Consider the following 21147-nt stretch of genomic DNA (forward strand, 5'->3'; position numbering starts at 1 on the left):
CAGAAGCTACAATCGGAAAACGTCACAGCAGTGGATGGCTCTCAGTTGTCGTCCGGCCCAGTAACGCAACATACTGACAAAGTCATACTGATGTGTCAGGATGGTCCTCAGGAAGACATTTCTTTCGATCTTATTGGGGCCCCCCAGTTCCAGATGATCTTAGGAATGCTGTGGCTAGAAACCCATAACCCCAGGATTGACTGGCGAACACAAGTGTTGACCTTTCCTCAGGAATGCACCAAAAGTTGCTACCACAAAGGCGTGAAGAGCCTGAAACTCAAGACGAAACCTATCCTGGGACTCTCTGGTTCCCTACCCCCTGAATATCTGGATTATCCAGATGTGTTCCAAAAGGAGCCAGCAAAGACCCTGCCTCCACAAAGACCTTACGACTGCCAAATCGATCTGCTCCCCTAAGGACAAATTCCTTGCAGTCGAATCGACCTCTAACTGAGCAAGAAAATCAGTATCTGAAAACTTACCTAGTTCAGTACCTAGCTAACGGATTCATCCGCCCGTCTCCTGCCTCCTCGGCTCTCTTTTTCGTACCCAAGAAGGAGGACAACCTCAGAACTTGTATAGATTATAGGGCACTGAACCAAATCACAGTTAAGAACAGATATCCTCTGCCACTCATCCTCGAGTTGCTTGATCAGGTGAAGAATGCTCAAATCTACACAAAACTGGACCTACGAGGGGCCTGTCACCTTGTGAAAGTTAAAGGGGAGACAAATCACTGGCAGGTCTTCGGATAGCTGCCTCCTGCTCGAAGCCGCCAGGCCATCCCTGCAAGAGAAAAGGACACACAAGGTTAGAGACTGATTAAATAGCTTATGCTTGGTCGCGCAATACATAAGCCTTGAGCTCGACCTTGAAACCCAACTTACCTTCTATTTGGGAACCTCGTACTCCCCTCTGGCAACCATTTGGACTCGCTTCCAACACCGCGACTCTGCGTGGCCATCTTCACACCTATTGGGGAGAGAAAAGACATTATAAGGGTTACGGACAATAATCACGGGAGAAAGACATTGCAAAATGATACGGACACTAATCATTGTTAAGAACACTTACCTTCAAAGTGGTTCAGACACAGCCGGTCTGGGCTGCCACGCACACGGACAGTGGAGCAACTAGGTCCATCAAAGGCGCCACTGCTGATGAGAAGCAGGACGGAGAACTCATCCTTTCAAGAAAAAAGGTGAGACTATATGGGTAAACGAATGCTCATCTCATTCTGTAACGAAGGGTTCGAGGGAAATCACAGTCCAACCACAGCATTCTCACTGCCTCTCGTATTCACTCAGGGGCAGTGCCAGCAACCAGAGCAGCCCACACTACAGAGGCAGGGGAAGAAGTCTGATCCGGGGAAGCCAAGTCAAGGGAAGGCTCCAACCATGCCCCAACGCCCCCGCAGAGACCAGGTGAGCACAACAGAACGCGAAGCTTCTCTGAATCTCTGCCTGGGCGTTATGGACACCTCGGAAGCTGACCAATTGGCCCAATTGTTGGGGGAACTGCGGGCCGAAGTACATGCCTCCAGACAAGAGACTAATTCCTTAAGAAGAGACCTTATTGTAGCTCGAGAACAAACGGATGATCTGGCAAGACAAATGCTCCCGACACACTCAGGGCAGGTTCCATTACCCGGAATTGCACCAACTCCTTTGCCGCAGCCATCACCACCAGTTCAAGTGGTGCTCCCAGGAGCAGAGCCACTGGCCCCGCCTGAACGTTTTACCGGCGATCCTAGCAAGTATGCCATATACATGAACCAATGTCGCCTTCACTTTTTGTGTCGTCCTGGGGCTGTCCCTAACGATAGTGCAAGAGATGCCTTTGTACTTTCATACTTGGGGGGCAGCGCAGCGGACTGTTCCATACCATTAGTAAATCAGGATGATCCACTTCTCTGAAACTTTGGAGAATTCCAATGGGAATTGGATTTTTTTTGCCAGGCACACCCAATGACACGCCCTTGATAACAAACTATTGTCCCTCAGACAGGGAAACCATGATCTACTGACTTATATTGCCACCTTTAATCGTCTCGTAGCACAAACAAATTGGACCAAAGAGAAGAGGACCACTCTATTTTATCGGGGATTGCGTGGTGAACTAAAGGATGCGCTAGCCCAAGTGATCAACCCCGCTGAGTGTTGTGCTGAGTACATCACTCTGACAGTACAATTGGACCATAGGTTGCAGGACCGAAAAATGCAACGCACAAGAACTGAAGGGAGGTCGATCTTTATGCGACCCCGGGACCACCAAGTCAAAGCCCATAAGCCCCGACAAGCGTAGGGGTCCACTTGTCGAGCGAAATGACGAAAGTTGTACAGACCTCACACTTGGTCATCCCGGTACTCTTGGTCCACCACCAACAACCATCTAAGGTACATGCCTTGGAAGTATATATTGATAGTGGAGTGGTGGGAAACTATATTGATCAGGATCTGGCCTCACGGATAGGCCTTCCCCTCCAGCAGAAGCTACAATCGGAAAACGTCACAGCAGTGGATGGCTCTCAGTTGTCGTCCGTCCCAGTAACGCAACATACTGACAAAGTCATGCTGATGTGTCAGGATGGTCCTCAGGAAGACATTTCTTTCGATCTTATTGGGGCCCCCCAGTTCCAGATGATCTTAGGAATGCTGTGGCTAGAAACCCATAACCCCAGGATTGACTGGCGAACACAAGTGTTGACCTTTCCTCAGGAATGCACCAAAAGTTGCTACCACAAAGGCGTGAAGAGCCTGAAACTCAAGACGAAACCTATCCTGGGACTCTCTGGTTCCCTACCCCCTGAATATCTGGATTATCCAGATGTGTTCCAAAAGGAGCCAGCAAAGACCCTGCCTCCACAAAGACCTTACGACTGCCAAATCGATCTGCTCCCCTAAGGACAAATTCCTTGCAGTCGAATCGACCTCTAACTGAGCAAGAAAATCAGTATCTGAAAACTTACCTAGTTCAGTACCTAGCTAACGGATTCATCCGCCCGTCTCCTGCCTCCTCGGCTCTCTTTTTCGTACCCAAGAAGGAGGACGACCTCAGAACTTGTATAGATTATAGGGCACTGAACCAAATCACAGTTAAGAACAGATATCCTCTGCCACTCATCCTCGAGTTGCTTGATCAGGTGAAGAATGCTCAAATCTACACAAAACTGGACCTACGAGGGGCCTGTCACCTTGTGAAAGTTAAAGGGGAGACAAATCACTGGCAGGTCTTCGGATAGCTGCCTCCTGCTCGAAGCCGCCAGGCCATCCCTGAAAGAGAAAAGGACACACAAGGTTAGAGACTGATTAAATAGCTTATGCTTGGTCGCGCAATACATAAGCCTTGAGCTCGACCTTGAAACCCAACTTACCTTCTATTTGGGAACCTCGTACTCCCCTCTGGCAACCATTTGGACTCGCTTCCAACACCGCGACTCTGCGTGGCCATCTTCACACCTATTGGGGAGAGAAAAGACATTATAAGGGTTACGGACAATAATCACGGGAGAAAGACATTGCAAAAGGATACGGACACTAATCATTGTTAAGAACACTTACCTTCAAAGTGGTTCAGACACAGCCGGTCTGGGCTGCCACGCACACGGACAGTGGAGCAACTAGGTCCATCAAAGGCGCCACTGCTGATGAGAAGCAGGACGGAGAACTCATCCTTTCAAGAAAAAAGGTGAGACTATATGGGTAAACGCATGCTCAGCATATTCTGGAACGAAGGGTTAGAGGGAATCACAGTCCAACCACAGCATTCTCACTGCCTCTCGTATTCTCTCAGGGGCAGTGCCAGCAACCAAAGCAGCCCACACTACAGAAGCTGGGGAAGAAGTCTGATCCAGGGGGGGCCAAGTCCATGGAGGGCTCCAACCGTGCCCCAACACCCTCGCAGAGACCAGGTGAGCGTAACATCATGTCAAGTTCCATGGGTGCGCCATGATGCTTGCGGTGCGATATAATCAAATATATAAATAAAAGATTGTAAAAATACCTTGGCAGTGAAAACTAATGTTAACTGCACACTTTTATTTTGACTGGCCGATGAACTGGATTCTGCCCCACAGGATACAAGGATGAGTAGGGATAAAATGGCCCACTCAGCCCTTACACTTCTGCAAACCAAAACCCATTGCAATCATAAAGGTAAAACAGACAGTTAAAAGATATACCTCCTTCGCCTTTTCTGGTAACATGGGTCGAGGGAAAGCTATGCTCTTAAGAGGTGTGCGAATGTGATCTACAGTGACCCTAAAAACACAGTAACACAGTCCAAAATAAAGAGAATGCCAAATCAAGGTCCTATAAAAATATATACTTTAATTAAACACACCATCTACAAGTGATCAAAAATAGAAATACTGTACAAAAACCACCCCTGTGAAAGACAAAGAGGAAGCAGCAGACTGAAGAAAGTATCCTTCTGAGGATTATTACAGCAAATACCAACTACGAAAGAATATGTTTTCGGTGAAAGAGGTGCTGAGGAGACCTTATCAGTCTCTACAGTCCCAGTGGACCGAGGGGGCAGTTTGTAGTCAACAGTACCTGGTTTCGGTTCTTGGGTGGGTCAACGGATGTTGAACTCGGTGTCAAATGTAGATGTGAGCGGATCAAGCTCAATTTGGGCACGTTGGATCATGTGGGCCCAAGAAACAAGCGGGCGTCGAGTAGGAGCAAATGCGGTCGCACTGTGCGGTTGAAGAGGGACTCTAAGATATAGGCTGGGTCAGCCCCAAGATCTCTTTGCTGTTGGGTCAGGCTGAGTCAAGCTTTAGCCACTGGGAGGGGTTCATGCATGATGCTGCAGCTGTTCGAGTCGGCGGGCAACGATTGTTGAAGTGGTGATCTTGGGGGCGTCGATCTGCAGGTCGTTGAGGTGGCCATTCGAGGGCTAGTCAGGTCGAGCCATGGTTGTAACGCCTGGTCAGACTTAGTGTGTGATGCTCAAGCAGTTAGGTCCAGGTCCTTCCCATGGAGCAGTAGATTCGGGCCTAGTAAGTGATGGGCTCAGCAAGGGCACGATGCAGCATTGAGCTGGCTAAAGTGCAAGCAATAGCTCCCACTGGTGGAGGAGCACAAAAGCTGACACTGGCGTGTTCCCGTACGCTCAAGGTGCAGTGAACACAGTGCAACTGGTTTGGTGCAGCTTAACAGGGAGCTTCAGCTGGTGTGGTCCTCCGGTTGCTGTAAGGCCCTCTCAAAGATACTGAAGGACCGGAGGAACGGAGGCTTCCGTTCAGGCTCTGCTCTCCCAGCTTTAGGAGATTATGGCGCAGAGTGGTAGATTGTGGACCACAGCAAAGAATTACCCACAATGTGCCTCGGGAGTGGGTAGGGGGCAGAGCTCTCTCCTGCGTTGGACAACTCCTTCTTTCCTGAGGCTGATGGCTTTAGGAAGTGCAACTTTCCCAAAGGAAGTCAAGTGAATTCTTCCCAGGTGCTTCAAAGCAAATATTCTTGTCTTGAGAGGATCTGAAGAAGGGGTGGGAAACACCTTCTTTTAAAGGCAAAAGTCCCCATTTGATTGGACTAAAGCTAGCCTGCCTTAGTGGTTCAATCCCTGCTCTTGAAAGGAGTGGACTTTGCTCTTCTGAGGTCACATGCAAAGTGCTTTGCTTACAGAGGAAGAGGAGGGTACAGGAAAGAGAAAGAGGGACAGAGAGCTACAAAATGGTGGATGTCTCCTGCCATTCACCAGAGAACTCCTGCTTACTCTAATCCCACCACATTCCCTTCTCATTAAGAACAAAGGCCTTTTGAGATGCTGCACCCTGGTGTGAGGCTACTTCTTTTGAGTGGGTGGGCGCCTTTGATGCCCGGGCAACGGAAAGCTGCCCGATGTGTAGCTGTCTCTGGCGGAGGGTGTTACCTGCCCTCACAAAGCATCAAAAACCACTACTCCAGGTTCCTGTTCTGCCATTTGGTATACTCCACCTGGCTGACCAGAATACACATCACCTTCCACTGCAGAGCTGACTCACAGGAGCTGACACATGTGCGATTTCAATTTGGAATGTGGCGGCCATGATCATAAGGATTACCATGCACCATGCCTAAACTCAGGAATAGCTTTATTTCGAGTTTACCCTGCTACCAGCATGGGTTACTTATGATCATGGTAGTTTTGGTAAAAGGGGGCATACCTTAAATTCCGCCCATGCGCTGCAGAAACGTGGCTGTCACTGCAGCTGTCGAGTGGGCCTCTTGTGACCTTTGAACCTGCTCTGCTCCAGTAGAGCAGGTGCTGCGGATCAGGCTGCTAATGCAGCAGGGCACATTTATTTATTTATTTTTACTTTTGTAAAGCGCACTAAACCCGTAGGCATCAAGCCACTGGTTGCTGTACATTTTACACAGTGGGCACTCATATAGCCAAAGCAGTACTTTTGCCTAGTTTGCTAACTGAAGAGCCAGGTTTTCAGAAGTGGTCCAGAGTTTTGCTGCAATGACCGGGAAGATCGAACCGCATGCTTTTGGCATTGAGTTGACAAAAAGGGGTCTCTGGTTAGCAGCTTACCCTTTTGGAGATGGAATTACACACATCATTTTATGTATCAATAGAAAACTAAAAACGTCAGGTCTTTGCACCCTTACCAGATGTCAATTCTCCACATTGTGTGTTATAAGTATGTCCAAACAGCATGTCTGATGGCAGCAGGTGCAATACCAGTGCGTGTCATATGAGTGAGTGTCGTAAGAGTGTATTGTAAGAGTGTGTCATAAGAGTGTGTGTCGTAAGAGTGTATGTTGTCAGAGCAACTGTCATAAGAACATGTGTCGTAAGTGCCATAAGGTGTGTGTTGTTATTGCGAGTGTCATAAAAGCCAGTGGTTTAAGAGCATGTGTTGTAAGAGTATGTGTCATAAGAGTGTGTTTTAGAAGAGTGTGTGTCATAACAGCGTATGCTGTAAGACTGTGTGGTGTATGGCATATGTGTTGTTGGTGTGTAAGTGTATAGTGTATAAGTCGTGTGAGTGTTTGCTATGTTTTGTTTTGTTGTTCATGGAGTATAATGGATCTATTTGAGAGAGACAGAGAAAGAAAGTGAAACAGATAGAGAGAGACAGAGAGAGAGAGAGAGAGAGAGCGAGAGCGAGAGAGAGAGAGAGAGATGTGGCATTGGGAGCTAGAGAAATGGGACCTAGATGCAAATGGTGAGAGGTAGGAGTGCAAGTTATTTTGCCTTCTAAGGCCTACTCCTGCCTTCCCCCAACTAACCAACTCCCCTCCAAGATCTTCTACCACCTTACTCTATACACACAAAACCCCCACAGGAGGCCACCACAGGCCTAGCAATTAGCATATTAACACTAACCGAGCCATGACTAAGCTCTCCTCTTTACCCCTGTCGCACTCTCCCACATCAACAGCTAACCAGACAAAACAAACTGTAGTCTATCATTACTTGGGCTCTTCCGTATGGATAACATATCCAAAGTTTCTTCTGCCAAACCCATAGAAAGCAGATTGGCACTGAAGAACCGTGTACTTCTGACCTGCATTCATCAATAACATAGGTTTTGCATCTGCCTTTCCCACTGTACGACTCATGAACCCCAACCCCTGTTTTTGTGACAGAGCCAAGTGCAGCAAGGCCACCAATAGTGGCAGACAGATCATTTACATTACGTTAAAGTGTCATGATGCCTACCCCCGGGGACCCAGACCAAGTCCAGCAACCCCGGAAGCAGGCATCAAGTTATACTAAGTAAGCCCAACAACCCCTGCTAGGGGCTATTTGGGTGCAGTCCTGGCGCCTATGGCGCCAGGCTCATATGGAGAGTCAGTCCTGGTGCTTTTGAGATGCTGCACCCTGGTGTGAGGCTACTCCTTTTGAGTGGGTGGGCGCCTTTGATGCCCGGGCACAGGAAAGCTGCCCGATGTGTAGCTGTCTCTGGCAGAGGGTGTTACCTCCCCTCACAAAGCATCAAAAACCACTCCTCCAGGTTCCTGTTCTGCCATTTGGTATACTCCACCTGGCTGACCAGAATACACATCACCTTCCACTGCAGAACTGACTCACAGGAGCTGACACATGTGCGATTTCAATTTGGAATGTGGCGGCCATGATCATAAGGATTACCATGCACCATGCCTAAACTCAGGAATAGCTTTATTTAGAGTGTACCCTGCTACCAGCATGGGTTACTTATGATCATGGTAGTTTTGGTAAAAGGGGGCATACCTTAAATTCCGCCCATGCGCTGCAGAAACGTGGCTGTCACTGCAGCTGTCGAGTGGGCCTCTTGTGACCTTTGAACCTGCTCTGTTCCAGTAGAGCAGGTGCTGCGGATCAGGCTGCTAATGCAGCAGGGCACATTTATTTATTTATTTTTACTTTTGTAAAGCGCACTAAACCCGTAGGCATCAAGCCACTGGTTGCTGTACATTTTACACAGTGGGCACTCACATAGTCAAAGCAGTACTTTTGCCCATTTTGCTAACTGAAGAGCCAGGTTTTCAGAAGTGGTCCAGAGTTTTGCTGCAATGACCGGAAAGATCGAACCACATGCTTTTGGCATTGAGTTGACAAAAAGGGGTCTCTGGTTAGCAGCTTACCCTTTTGGAGATGGAATTACACACATCATTTTATGTATCAATAGAAAACTAAAAACGTCAGGTCTTTGCACCCTTACCAGATGTCAATTCTCCACATTGTGTGTTATAAGTATGTCCAAACAGCATGTCTGATGGCAGCAGGTGCAATACCAGTGCGTGTCATATGAGTGAGTGTCGTAAGAGTGTATTGTAAGAGTGTGTCATAAGAGTGTGTGTCGTAAGAGTGTATGTTGTCAGAGCAACTGTCATAAGAACATGCGTCGTAAGTGCCATAAGGGTGTGTGTTGTTATTGCGAGTGTCATAAAAGCCAGTGGTTTAAGAGCATGTGTTGTAAGAGTATGTGTCATAAGAGTGTGTTTTAGAAGAGTGTGTGTCATAACAGCGTATGCTGTAAGACTGTATGGTGTATGGCATATGTGTTGTTGGTGTGTAAGTGTATGGTGTATAAGTAGCGTGAGTGTTTGCTATGTTTTGTTCTGTTGTTCATGGGGTATAATGGATCTATTTGAGAGTGACAGAGAAAGAAAGTGAAACAGATAGAGAGAGACAGAGAGAGAGAGAGAGAGAGATGTGGCATTGGGAGCTAGAGAAATGGGACCTAGATGCAAATGGTGAGAGGTGGGAGTGCAAGTTATTTTGCCTTCTAAGGCCTACTCCTGCCTTCCCCCAACTAACCAACTCCCCTCCAAGATCTTCTACCACCTTACTCTATACACACAAAACCCCCACAGAAGGCCACCACAGGCCTAGCAATTAGCATATTAACACTAACCGAGCCATGACTAAGCTCTCCTCTTTACCCCTGTCACACTCTCCCACATCAACAGCTAACCAGACAAAAAAAACTGTAGTCTATCATTACTTGGGCTCTTCCGTATGGATGACATATCCGAAATTTCTTCTGCCAAACCCATATAAAGCAGATTGGCACTGAAGAACCGTGTACTTCTGACCTGCATTCATCAAGAACATAGGTTTTGCATCTGCCTTTCCCACTGTACCACTCATGAACCCCAACCCCCGTTTTTGTGACAGAGCCAAGTGCAGCAAGGCCACCAATAGTGGCAGACAGATCATTTACATTACGTTAAAGTGTCATGATGCCTACCCCCGGGGACCCAGACCAAGTCCAGCAACCCCAGAAGCAGGCATCAAGTTATACTAAGCAAGCCCAACAACCCCTGCTAGGGGCTATTTGGGTGCAGTCCTGGCACCTATGGCGCCAGGCTCATATGGAGAGTCAGTCCTGGTGCTTTTGCGATGCTGCACCCTGGTGTGAGGCTACTCCTTTTGAGTGGGTGGGCGCCTTTGATGCCCGGGCACAGGAAAGCTGCCTGATGTGTAGCTGTCTCTGGCAGAGGGTGTTACCTGCCCTCACAAAGCATCAAAAACCACTCCTCCAGGTTCCTGTTCTGCCATTTGGTATACTCCACCTGGCTGACCAGAATACACATCACCTTCCACTGCAGAGCTGACTCACAGGAGCTGACACATGTGCGATTTCAATTTGGAATGTGGCGGCCATGATCATAATGATTACCATGCACCATGCCTAAACTCAGGAATAGCTTTATTTCGAGTTTACCCTGCTACCAGCATGGGTTACTTATGATCATGGTAGTTTTGGTAAAAGGGGGCATACCTTAAATTCCGCCCATGCGCTGCAGAAACGTGGCTGTCACTGCAGCTGTCGAGTGCGCCTCTTGTGACCTTTGAACCTGCTCTGCTCCAGTAGAGCAGGTGCTGCGGATCAGGCTGCTAATGCAGCAGGGCACATTTATTTATTTATTTTTACTTTTGTAAAGCGAACTAAACCCGTAAGCATCAAGCCACTGGTTGCTGTACATTTTACACAGTGGGCACTCATATAGTCAAAGCAGTACTTTTGCCTAGTTTGCTAACTGAAGAGCCAGGTTTTCAGAAGTGGTCCAGAGTTTTGCTGCAATGACCGGGAAGATCGAAACGCATGCTTTTTGCATTGAGTTGACAAAAAGGGGTCTCTGATTAGCAGCTTACATTTTGGAGATGGAATTACACACATCATTTTATGTATCAATAGAAAACCAAAAAACGTCAGGTCTTTGCACCCTTGCCAGATATCAATTCTCCACATTGTGTGTTGAAAGTATGTCTAAACAGCATGTCTGATGGCAGCAGGTGCAATACCAGTGCGTGTCATATGAGTGAGTGTCGTAAGAGTGTATTGTAAGAGTGTGTCATAAGAGTGTGTGTCGTAAGAGTGTATGTTGTCAGAGCAACTGTCATAAGAACATGCATCGTAAGTGCCATAAGGGTGTGTGTTGTTATTGCGAGTGTCATAAAAGCCAGTGGTTTAAGAGCATGTGTTGTAAGAGTATGTGTCATAAGAGTGTGTTTTAGTGTGTTGATGTGTAAGTGCATGGTGTATAAGTAGCGTGAGTGTTTGCTATGTTTTGTTTTGTTGTTCATGGGGTATAATGGATCTATTTGAGAGAGACAGAGAAAGAAAGTGAAACAGATAGAGAGAGACAGAGAGAGAGAGAGAGAGAGAGAGAGAGAGAGAGATGTTGCATTGGGAGCTAGAGAAATGGGACCTAGATGCAAGTGGTGAGAGGTAGGAGTGCAAGTTATTTTGCCTTCTAAGGCCTACTCCTGCCTTCCCCCAACTAACCAACTCCCCTCCAAGATCTTCTACCACCTTACTCTATACACACAAAACCCCCACAGAAGGCCACCACAGGCCTAGCAATTAGCATATTAACACTAACCGAGCCATGACTAAGCTCTCCTCTTTACCCCTGTCACACTCTCCCACATCAACAGCTAACCAGACAAAAAAAAACTGTAGTCTATCATTACTTGGGCTCTTCCGTATGGATAACATATCCAAAGTTTCTTCTGCCAAACCCATAGAAAGCAGATTGGCACTGAAGAACCGTGTACTTCTGACCTGCATGCATCAATAACATAGGTTTTGCATCTGCCTTTCCCACTGTACCACTCATGAACCCCAACCCCCGTTTTTGTGACAGAGCCAAGTGCAGCAAGGCCACCAATAGTGGCAGACAGATCATTTACATTACGTTAAAGTGTCATGATGCCTACCCCCGGGGACCCAGACCAAGTCCAGCAACCCTGGAAGCAGGCATCAAGTTATACTAAGCAAACCCAACAACCCCTGCTAGGGGCTATTTGGGTGCAGTCCTGGCGCCTATGGTGCCAGGCTCATATGGAGAGTCAGTCCTGGTGCTTTTGCGATGCTGCACCCTGGTGTGAGGCTACTCCTTTTGAGTGGGTGGGCGCCTTTGATGCCCGGGCACAGGAAAGCTGCCCGATGTGTAGCTGTCTCTGGCAGAGGGTGTTACCTGCCCTCACAAAGCATCAAAAACCACTCCTCCAGGTTCCTGTTCTGCCATTTGGTATACTCCACCTGGCTGACCAGAATACACATCACCTTCCACTGCAGAGCTGACTCACAGGAGCTGACACATGTGCGATTTCAATTTGGAATGTGGCGGCCATGATCATAAGGATTACCATGCACCATGTCTAAACTCAGGAATAGCTTTATTTAGAGTGTACCCTGCTACCAGCATGGGTTACTTATGATCATGGTAGTTTTGGTAAAAGGGGGCATACCTTAAATTCCGCCCATGCGCTGCAGAAACGTGGCTGTCACTGCAGCTGTCGAGTGGGCCTCTTGTGACCTTTGAACCTGCTCTGCTCCAGTAGAGCAGGTGCTGCGGATCAGGCTGCTAATGCAGCAGGGCACATTTATTTATTTATTTTTACTTTTGTAAAGCAAATTAAACCTGTAGGCATCAAGCCACTGGTTGCTGTACATTTTACACAGTGGGCACTCATATAGTCAAAGCAGTACTTTTGCCTAGTTTGCTAACTGAAGAGCCAGGTTTTCAGAAGTGGTCCAGAGTTTTGCTGCAATAACCGGGAAGATCGAACCGCATGCTTTTGGCATTGAGTTGACAAAAAGGGGTCTCTGGTTAGCAGCTTACATTTTGGAGATGGAATTACACACATCATTTTATGTATCAATAGAAAACTAAAAACGTCAGGTCTTTGCACCCTTACCCGATGTCAATTTTCCACATTGTGTGTTATAAGTATGTCCAAACAGCATGTCTGATGGCAGCAGGTGCAATACCAGTGCGTGTCATATGAGTGAGTGTCGTAAGAGTGTATTGTAAGAGTGTGTCATAAGAGTGTGTGTCGTAAGAGTGTATGTTGTCAGAGCAACTGTCATAAGAACATGCATCGTAAGTGCCATAAGGGTGTGTGTTGTTATTGCGAGTGTCATAAAAGCCAGTGGTTTAAGAGCATGTGTTGTAAGAGTATGTGTCATAAGAGTGTGTTTTAGAAGAGTGTGTGTCATAACAGCGTATGCTGTAAGACTGTGTGGTGTATGGCATATGTGTTGTTGGTGTGTAAGTGTATGGTGTATAAGTAGCGTGAGTGTTTGCTATGTTTTGTTTTGTCGTTCATGGGGTATAATGGATCTATTTGAGAGAGACAGAGAAAGAAAGTGAAACAGATAGAGAGAGACAGAGAGAGAGAGAGAGAGAGAGAGAGAGAGATGTGGCATTGGGAGCTAGAGAAATGGGACCTAGATGCAAGTGGTGAGAGGTAGGAGTGCAAGTTATTTTGCCTTCTAAGGCCTACTCCTGCCTTCCCCCAACTAACCAACTCCCCTCCAAGATCTTCTACCACCTTACTCTATACACACAAAACCCCCACAGAAGGCCACCAAAGGCCTAGCAATTAGCATATTAACACTAACCGAGCCATGACTAAGCTCTCCTCTTTACCCCTGTCGCACTCTCCCACATCAACAGCTAACCAGACAAAAAAAACTGTAGTCTATCATTACTTGGGCTCTTCCGTATGGATAACATATCCAAAGTTTCTTCTGCCAAACCCATAGAAAGCAGATTGGCACTGAAGAACCGTGTACTTCTGACCTGCATGCATCAATAACATAGGTTTTGCATCTGCCTTTCCCACTGTACCACTCATGAACCCCAACCCCCGTTTTTGTGACAGAGCCAAGTGCAGCAAGGCCACCAATAGTGGCAGACAGATCATTTACATTACGTTAAAGTGTCATGATGCCTACCCCCGGGGACCCAGACCAAGTCCAGCAACCCTGGAAGCAGGCATCAAGTTATACTAAGCAAACCCAACAACCCCTGCTAGGGGCTATTTGGGTGCAGTCCTGGCGCCTATGGTGCCAGGCTCATATGGAGAGTCAGTCCTGGTGCTTTTGCGATGCTGCACCCTGGTGTGAGGCTACTCCTTTTGAGTGGGTGGGCGCCTTTGATGCCCGGGCACAGGAAAGCTGCCCGATGTGTAGCTGTCTCTGGCAGAGGGTGTTACCTGCCCTCACAAAGCATCAAAAACCACTCCTCCAGGTTCCTGTTCTGCCATTTGGTATACTCCACCTGGCTGACCAGAATACACATCACCTTCCACTGCAGAGCTGACTCACAGGAGCTGACACATGTGCGATTTCAATTTGGAATGTGGCGGCCATGATCATAAGGATTACCATGCACCATGCCTAAACTCAGGAATAGCTTTATTTAGAGTTTACCCTGCTACCAGCATGGGTTACTTATGATCATGGTAGTTTTGGTAAAAGGGGGCATACCTTAAATTCCGCCCATGCGCTGCAGAAACGTGGCTGTCACTGCAGCTGTCGAGTGGGCCTCTTGTGACCTTTGAACCTGCTCTGCTCCAGTAGAGCAGGTGCTGCGGATCAGGCTGCTAATGCAGCAGGGCACATTTATTTATTTATTTTTACTTTTGTAAAGCGAATTAAACCTGTAGGCATCAAGCCACTGGTTGCTGTACATTTTACACAGTGGGCACTCACATAGTCAAAGCAGTACTTTTGCCTAGTTTGCTAACTGAAGAGCCAGGTTTTCAGAAGTGGTCCAGAGTTTTGCTGCAATGACCGGGAAGATCGAACCGCATGCTTTTGGCATTGAGTTGACAAAAAGGGGTCTCTGGTTAGCAGCTTACATTTTGGAGATGGAATTACACACATCATTTTATGTATCAATAGAAAACTAAAAACGTCAGGTCTTTGCACCCTTACCCGATGTCAATTTTCCACATTGTGTGTTATAAGTATGTCCAAACAGCATGTCTGATGGCAGCAGGTGCAATACCAGTGCGTGTCATATGAGTGAGTGTCGTAAGAGTGTATTGTAAGAGTGTGTCATAAGAGTGTGAGTCGTAAGAGTGTATGTTGTCAGAGCAACTGTCATAAGAACATGCATCGTAAGTGCCATAAGGGTGTGTGTTGTTATTGCGAGTGTCATAAAAGCCAGTGGTTTAAGAGCATGTGTTGTAAGAGTATGTGTCATAAGAGTGTGTTTTAGAAGAGTGTGTGTCATAACAGCGTATGCTGTAAGACTGTGTGGTGTATGGCATATGTGTTGTTGGTGTGTAAGTGTATGGTGTATAAGTAGCGTGAGTGTTTGCTATGTTTTGTTTTGTCGTTCATGGGGTATAATGGATCTATTTGAGAGAGACAGAGAAAGAAAGTGAAACAGATAGAGAGAGACAGAGAGAGAGAGAGAGAGAGAGAGAGAGAGAGAGATGTGGCATTGGGAGCTAGAGAAATAGGACCTAGATGCAAGTGGTGAGAGGTAGGAGTGCAAGTTATTTTGCCTTCTAAGGCCTACTCCTGCCTTCCCCCAACTAACCAACTCCCCTCCAAGATCTTCTACCACCTTACTCTATACACACAAAACCCCCACAGAAGGCCACCACAGGCCTAGCAATTAGCATATTAACACTAACCGAGCCATGACTAAGCTCTCCTCTTTACCCCTGTCACACTCTCCCACATCAACAGCTAACCAGACAAAAAAAACTGTAGTCTATCATTACTTGGGCTCTTCCGTATGGATAACATATCCGAAGTTTCTTCTGCCAAACCCATAGAAAGCAGATTGGCACTGAAGAACCGTGTACTTCTGACCTGCATTCATCAATAACATAGGTTTTGCATCTGCCTTTCCCACTGTACCACTCATGAACCCCAACCCCCGTTTTTGTGACAGAGCCAAGTGCAGCAAGGCCACCAATAGTGGCAGACAGATCATTTACATTACGTTAAAGTGTCATGATGCCTACCCCCGGGGACCCAGACCAAGTCCAGCAACCCCAGAAGCAGGCATCAAGTTATAGTAAGCAAGCCCAACAACCCCTGCTAGGGGCTATTTGGGTGCAGTCCTGGCACCTATGGCGCCAGGCTCATATGGAGAGTCAGTCCTGGTGCTTTTGCGATGCTGCACCCTGGTGTGAGGCTACTCCTTTTGAGTGGGTGGGCGCCTTTGATGCCCGGGCACAGGAAAGCTGCCTGATGTGTAGCTGTCTCTGGCAGAGGGTGTTACCTGCCCTCACAAAGCATCAAAAACCACTCCTCCAGGTTCCTGTTCTGCCATTTGGTATACTCCACCTGGCTGACCAGAATACACATCACCTTCCACTGCAGAGCTGACTCACAGGAGCTGACACATGTGCGATTTCAATTTGGAATGTGGCGGCCATGATCATAAGGATTACCATGCACCATGCCTAAACTCAGGAATAGCTTTATTTAGAGTTTACCCTGCTACCAGCATGGGTTACTTATGATCATGGTAGTTTTGGTAAAAGGGGGCATACCTTAAATTCCGCCCATGCGCTGCAGAAACGTGGCTGTCACCGCAGCTGTCGAGTGGGCCTCTTGTGACCTTTGAACCTGCTCTGCTCCAGTAGAGCAGGTGCTGCGGATCAGGCTGCTAATGCAGCAGGGCACATTTATTTATTTATTTTTACTTTTGTAAAGCGAATTAAACCTGTAGGCATCAAGCCACTGGTTGCTGTACATTTTACACAGTGGGCACTCATATAGTCAAAGCAGTACTTTTGCCTAGTTTGCTAACTGAAGAGCCAGGTTTTCAGAAGTGGTCCAGAGTTTTGCTGCAATGACCGGGAAGATCGAACCGCATGCTTTTGGCATTGAGTTGACAAAAAGGGGTCTCTGGTTAGCAGCTTACATTTTGGAGATGGAATTACACACATCATTTTATGTATCAATAGAAAACTAAAAACGTCAGGTCTTTGCACCCTTACCCGATGTCAATTTTCCACATTGTGTGTTATAAGTATGTCCAAACAGCATGTCTGATGGCAGCAGGTGCAATACCAGTGCGTGTCATATGAGTGAGTGTCGTAAGAGTGTATTGTAAGAGTGTGTCATAAGAGTGTGTGTCGTAAGAGTGTATGTTGTCAGAGCAACTGTCATAAGAACATGCATCGTAAGTGCCATAAGGGTGTGTGTTGTTATTGCGAGTGTCATAAAAGCCAGTGGTTTAAGAGCATGTGTTGTAAGAGTATGTGTCATAAGAGTGTGTTTTAGAAGAGTGTGTGTCATAACAGCGTATGCTGTAAGACTGTGTGGTGTATGGCATATGTGTTGTTGGTGTGTAAGTGTATGGTGTATAAGTAGCGTGAGTGTTTGCTATGTTTTGTTTTGTCGTTCATGGGGTATAATGGATCTATTTGAGAGAGACAGAGAAAGAAAGTGAAACAGATAGAGAGAGACAGAGAGAGAGAGAGAGAGAGAGAGAGAGAGAGAGATGTGGCATTGGGAGCTAGAGAAATGGGACCTAGATGCAAGTGGTGAGAGGTAGGAGTGCAAGTTATTTTGCCTTCTAAGGCCTACTCCTGCCTTCCCCCAACTAACCAACTCCCCTCCAAGATCTTCTACCACCTTACTCTATACACACAAAACCCCCACAGAAGGCCACCACAGGCCTAGCAATTAGCATATTAACACTAACCGAGCCATGACTAAGCTCTCCTCTTTACCCCTGTCGCACTCTCCCACATCAACAGCTAACCAGACAAAAAAAACTGTAGTCTATCATTACTTGGGCTCTTCCGTATGGATAACATATCCAAAGTTTCTTCTGCCAAACCCATAGAAAGCAGATTGGCACTGAAGAACCGTGTACTTCTGACCTGCATGCATCAATAACATAGGTTTTGCATCTGCCTTTCCCACTGTACCACTCATGAACCCCAACCCCCGTTTTTGTGAGAGAGCCAAGTGCAGCAAGGCCACCAATAGTGGCAGACAGATCATTTACATTACGTTAAAGTGTCATGATGCCTACCCCTGGGGACCCAGACCAAGTCCAGCAACCCTGGAAGCAGGCATCAAGTTATACTAAGCAAACCCAACAACCCCTGCTAGGGGCTATTTGGGTGCAGTCCTGGCGCCTATGGTGCCAGGCTCATATGGAGAGTCAGTCCTGGTGCTTTTGCGATGCTGCACCCTGGTGTGAGGCTACTCCTTTTGAGTGGGTGGGCGCCTTTGATGCCCGGGCACAGGAAAGCTGCCCGATGTGTAGCTGTCTCTGGCAGAGGGTGTTACCTGCCCTCACAAAGCATCAAAAACCACTCCTCCAGGTTCATGTTCTGCCATTTGGTATACTCCACCTGGCTGACCAGAATACACATCACCTTCCACTGCAGAGCTGACTCACAGGAGCTGACACATGTGCGATTTCAATTTGGAATGTGGCGGCCATGATCATAAGGATTACCATGCACCATGTCTAAACTCAGGAATAGCTTTATTTAGAGTTTACCCTGCTACCAGCATGGGTTACTTATGATCATGGTAGTTTTGGTAAAAGGGGGCATACCTTAAATTCAGCCCATGCGCTGCAGAAACGTGGCTGTCATTGCAGCTGTCGAGTGGGCCTCTTGTGACCTTTGAACCTGCTCTGCTCCAGTAGAGCAGGTGCTGCGGATCGGGCTGCTAATGCAGCAGGGCTCATTTATTTATTTATTTTTACTTTTGTAAAGCGAATTAAACCCGTAGGCATCAAGCCACTGGTTGCTGTACATTTTACACAGTGGGCACTCATATAGTCAAAGCAGTACTTTTGCCTAGTTTGCTAACTGAAGAGCCAGGTTTTCAGAAGTGGTCCAGAGTTTTGCTGCAATGACCGGGAAGATCGAACCGCATGCTTTTGGCATTGAGTTGACAAAAAGGGGTCTCTGGTTAGCAGCTTACATTTTGGAGATGGAATTACACACATCATTTTATGTATCAATAGAAAACTAAAAACGTCAGGTCTTTGCACCCTTACCCGATGTCAATTTTCCACATTGTGTGTTATAAGTATGTCCAAACAGCATGTCTGATGGCAGCAGGTGCAATACCAGTGCGTGTCATATGAGTGAGTGTCGTAAGAGTGTATTGTAAGAGTGTGTCATAAGAGTGTGTGTCGTAAGAGTGTATGTTGTCAGAGCAACTGTCATAAGAACATGCATCGTAAGTGCCATAAGGGTGTGTGTTGTTATTGCGAGTGTCATAAAAGCCAGTGGTTTAAGAGCATGTGTTGTAAGAGTATGTGTCATAAGAGTGTGTTTTAGAAGAGTGTGTGTCATAACAGCGTATGCTGTAAGACTGTGTGGTGTATGGCATATGTGTTGTTGGTGTGTAAGTGTATGGTGTACAAGTAGCGTGAGTGTTTGCTATGTTTTGTTTTGTTGTTCATGGGGTATAATGTATCTATTTGAGAGAGACAGAGAAAGAAAGTGAAACAGATAGAGAGAGAGAGAGAGAGAGAGAGAGAGAGAGAGAGAGAGAGAGAGAGAGAGATGTGGCATTGGGAGCTAAAGAAATGGGACCTAGATGCAAATGGTGAGAGGTAGGAGTGCAAGTTATTTTGCCTTCCCCCAACTAACCAACTCCCCTCCAAGATCTTCTACCACCTTACTCTATACACACAAAACCCCCACAGAAGGCCACCACAGGCCTAGCAATTAGCATATTAACACTAACCGAGCCATGACTAAGCTCTCCGCTTTACCCCTGTCACACTCTCCCACATCAACAGCTAACCAGACAAAAAAAACTGTAGTCTATCATTACTTGGGCTCTTCCGTATGGATAACATATCCGAAGTTTCTTCTGCCAAACCCATAGAAAGCAGATTGGCACTGAAGAACTGTGTACTTCTGACCTGCATGCATCAATAACATAGGTTTTGCATCTGCCTTTCCCACTGTACCACTCATGGACCCCAACCCCCGTTTTTCTGACAGAGCCAAGTGCATCAAGGCCACCAATAGTGGCAGACAGATCATTTACATTACGTTAAAGTGTCATGATGCCTACCCCCTGGGACCCAGACCAAGTCCAGCAACCCTGGAAGCAGGCATCGAGTTATACTAAGCAAGCCCAACAACCTCTGCTAGCGGCTATTTGGGTGCAGTCCTGGCGCCTATGGCGCCAGGCTCATATGGAGAGTCAGTCCTGGTGCCATAGGCGCCAGGCTCATAGATTAAAACTTACCTGATGCAGACCATGCTGCAAGAGCTCCAAGCCAAAGGAGGCATGTAAGGGACTACTTTACCTAGGGACTATTTTTTACTCGGGTGGGGCTAGGGAGGAATACTTACCTGGGACTACTTTGGAGGCTATTTAAATCGCGCCCGAAGAGCAGCACACGCTTCGCGTTATTCTGCATCCAGCAGTGTAACGCTCACCGTGCCTGCAAGTCTGCATCCAGTCTTCTGCCATGCCCGCCTCGAGTCCGGAGCTCCTAGAAAAAGGGAGAAAGAAGGAGAAAAGGTTGGAACAAGAGCAATACCTTTGATCCTTACCTGAATTCTCAATCCATCGCGCCTTCGAGCTGGAAGAAAGAAGTTATTTTATGCGCGTTGCTTCGCCTGCAGCAGCGCCGCGCTGAACTCACTGGGCTTCGCAGCATCTTCACATTCCACTGCATCCTTCTGCATGCTCCCGCCGCACTCCGGCACCTAAGGGGAAGACAAGAACAGCAAGGTGAGCCAAGGGAATACACAGAGGCAATATTAGTCACCCCCATAGACTTACCTGATTTTACCACTGGGGGTACTACTCCTCTTCACGGGTCGGCGCTGCTTCCACTGCATCCTCGCCGAACCCGGCCCCTAAGGGGAAACAAAAGGACAGCAAGGTGAAACAAAGGGACAAACAAGGGGAAACCTCCTCACCACAATAGACTTACCTGATTTTACCGCCGGAGGCATTATTCCCCGAGACTTCATACTTTCTCTCAGCGCCTGAATAAGGGAGAAAGCAACAGTTTACATATTGACATTATTTTATCGAACTGTGTTGGATAATACAAACCCTTACCTGAATATTACCGGTTGCCACGAGGAACTCTTCGCTAGGGTCAAGCTGCAACCTGCAAGGAATCGGACAAGAGTGAAAGTCAAACATTTGAACTCTTACAAACTACATACTTTCGGCGTGTTGCCGGGAATCTCAGAGTCAATATTGTTCTGGAACTCACCAATTCCCTCGAGCCAGTGAAGCAACTGGTAATCTACGCGCCCCTGCACTCAATGCAGGATGAAGAGCTCATCTTTCCAAACCATCAGGTGAGACTTTAAGACGGGACATCAAAGGTGATCAGTGGGGAGAACAGCGGGAGTGGGTGGGGGTTAACGCTCAACTCCACGGGTGGTTAATTCCCTTTCTCCATTTGCAGAAGAATATTCCTACGGGCCAAGCAA

General features: G+C 47.2%; 1 protein-coding gene across 1 annotated transcript in view; it reads right to left on the reverse strand.

Moving 5' to 3' along the window:
• Nucleotides 1-689: 689 nt before the first annotated feature.
• LOC138514712 (uncharacterized) overlaps nucleotides 690-21147 on the reverse strand; it is a 599000-nt gene continuing 578542 nt past the window's right edge. The window contains exons 4-8 of the mRNA XM_069630115.1: nucleotides 3374-3458; nucleotides 3194-3272; nucleotides 1075-1186; nucleotides 888-972; nucleotides 690-786 (exon numbers count right to left, since the gene is read on the reverse strand). Coding sequence (XP_069486216.1) covers nucleotides 690-786; nucleotides 888-972; nucleotides 1075-1186; nucleotides 3194-3272; nucleotides 3374-3458 — 458 coding nt within the window. The remainder of the gene's footprint in view (nucleotides 787-887; nucleotides 973-1074; nucleotides 1187-3193; nucleotides 3273-3373; nucleotides 3459-21147) is intronic.

The sequence above is a fragment of the Ambystoma mexicanum genome, chromosome 12 (assembly GCF_040938575.1).
Source record: "Ambystoma mexicanum isolate Mex_15411 chromosome 12, UKY_AmexF1_1, whole genome shotgun sequence".
NCBI lineage: Eukaryota > Metazoa > Chordata > Amphibia > Caudata > Ambystomatidae > Ambystoma > Ambystoma mexicanum.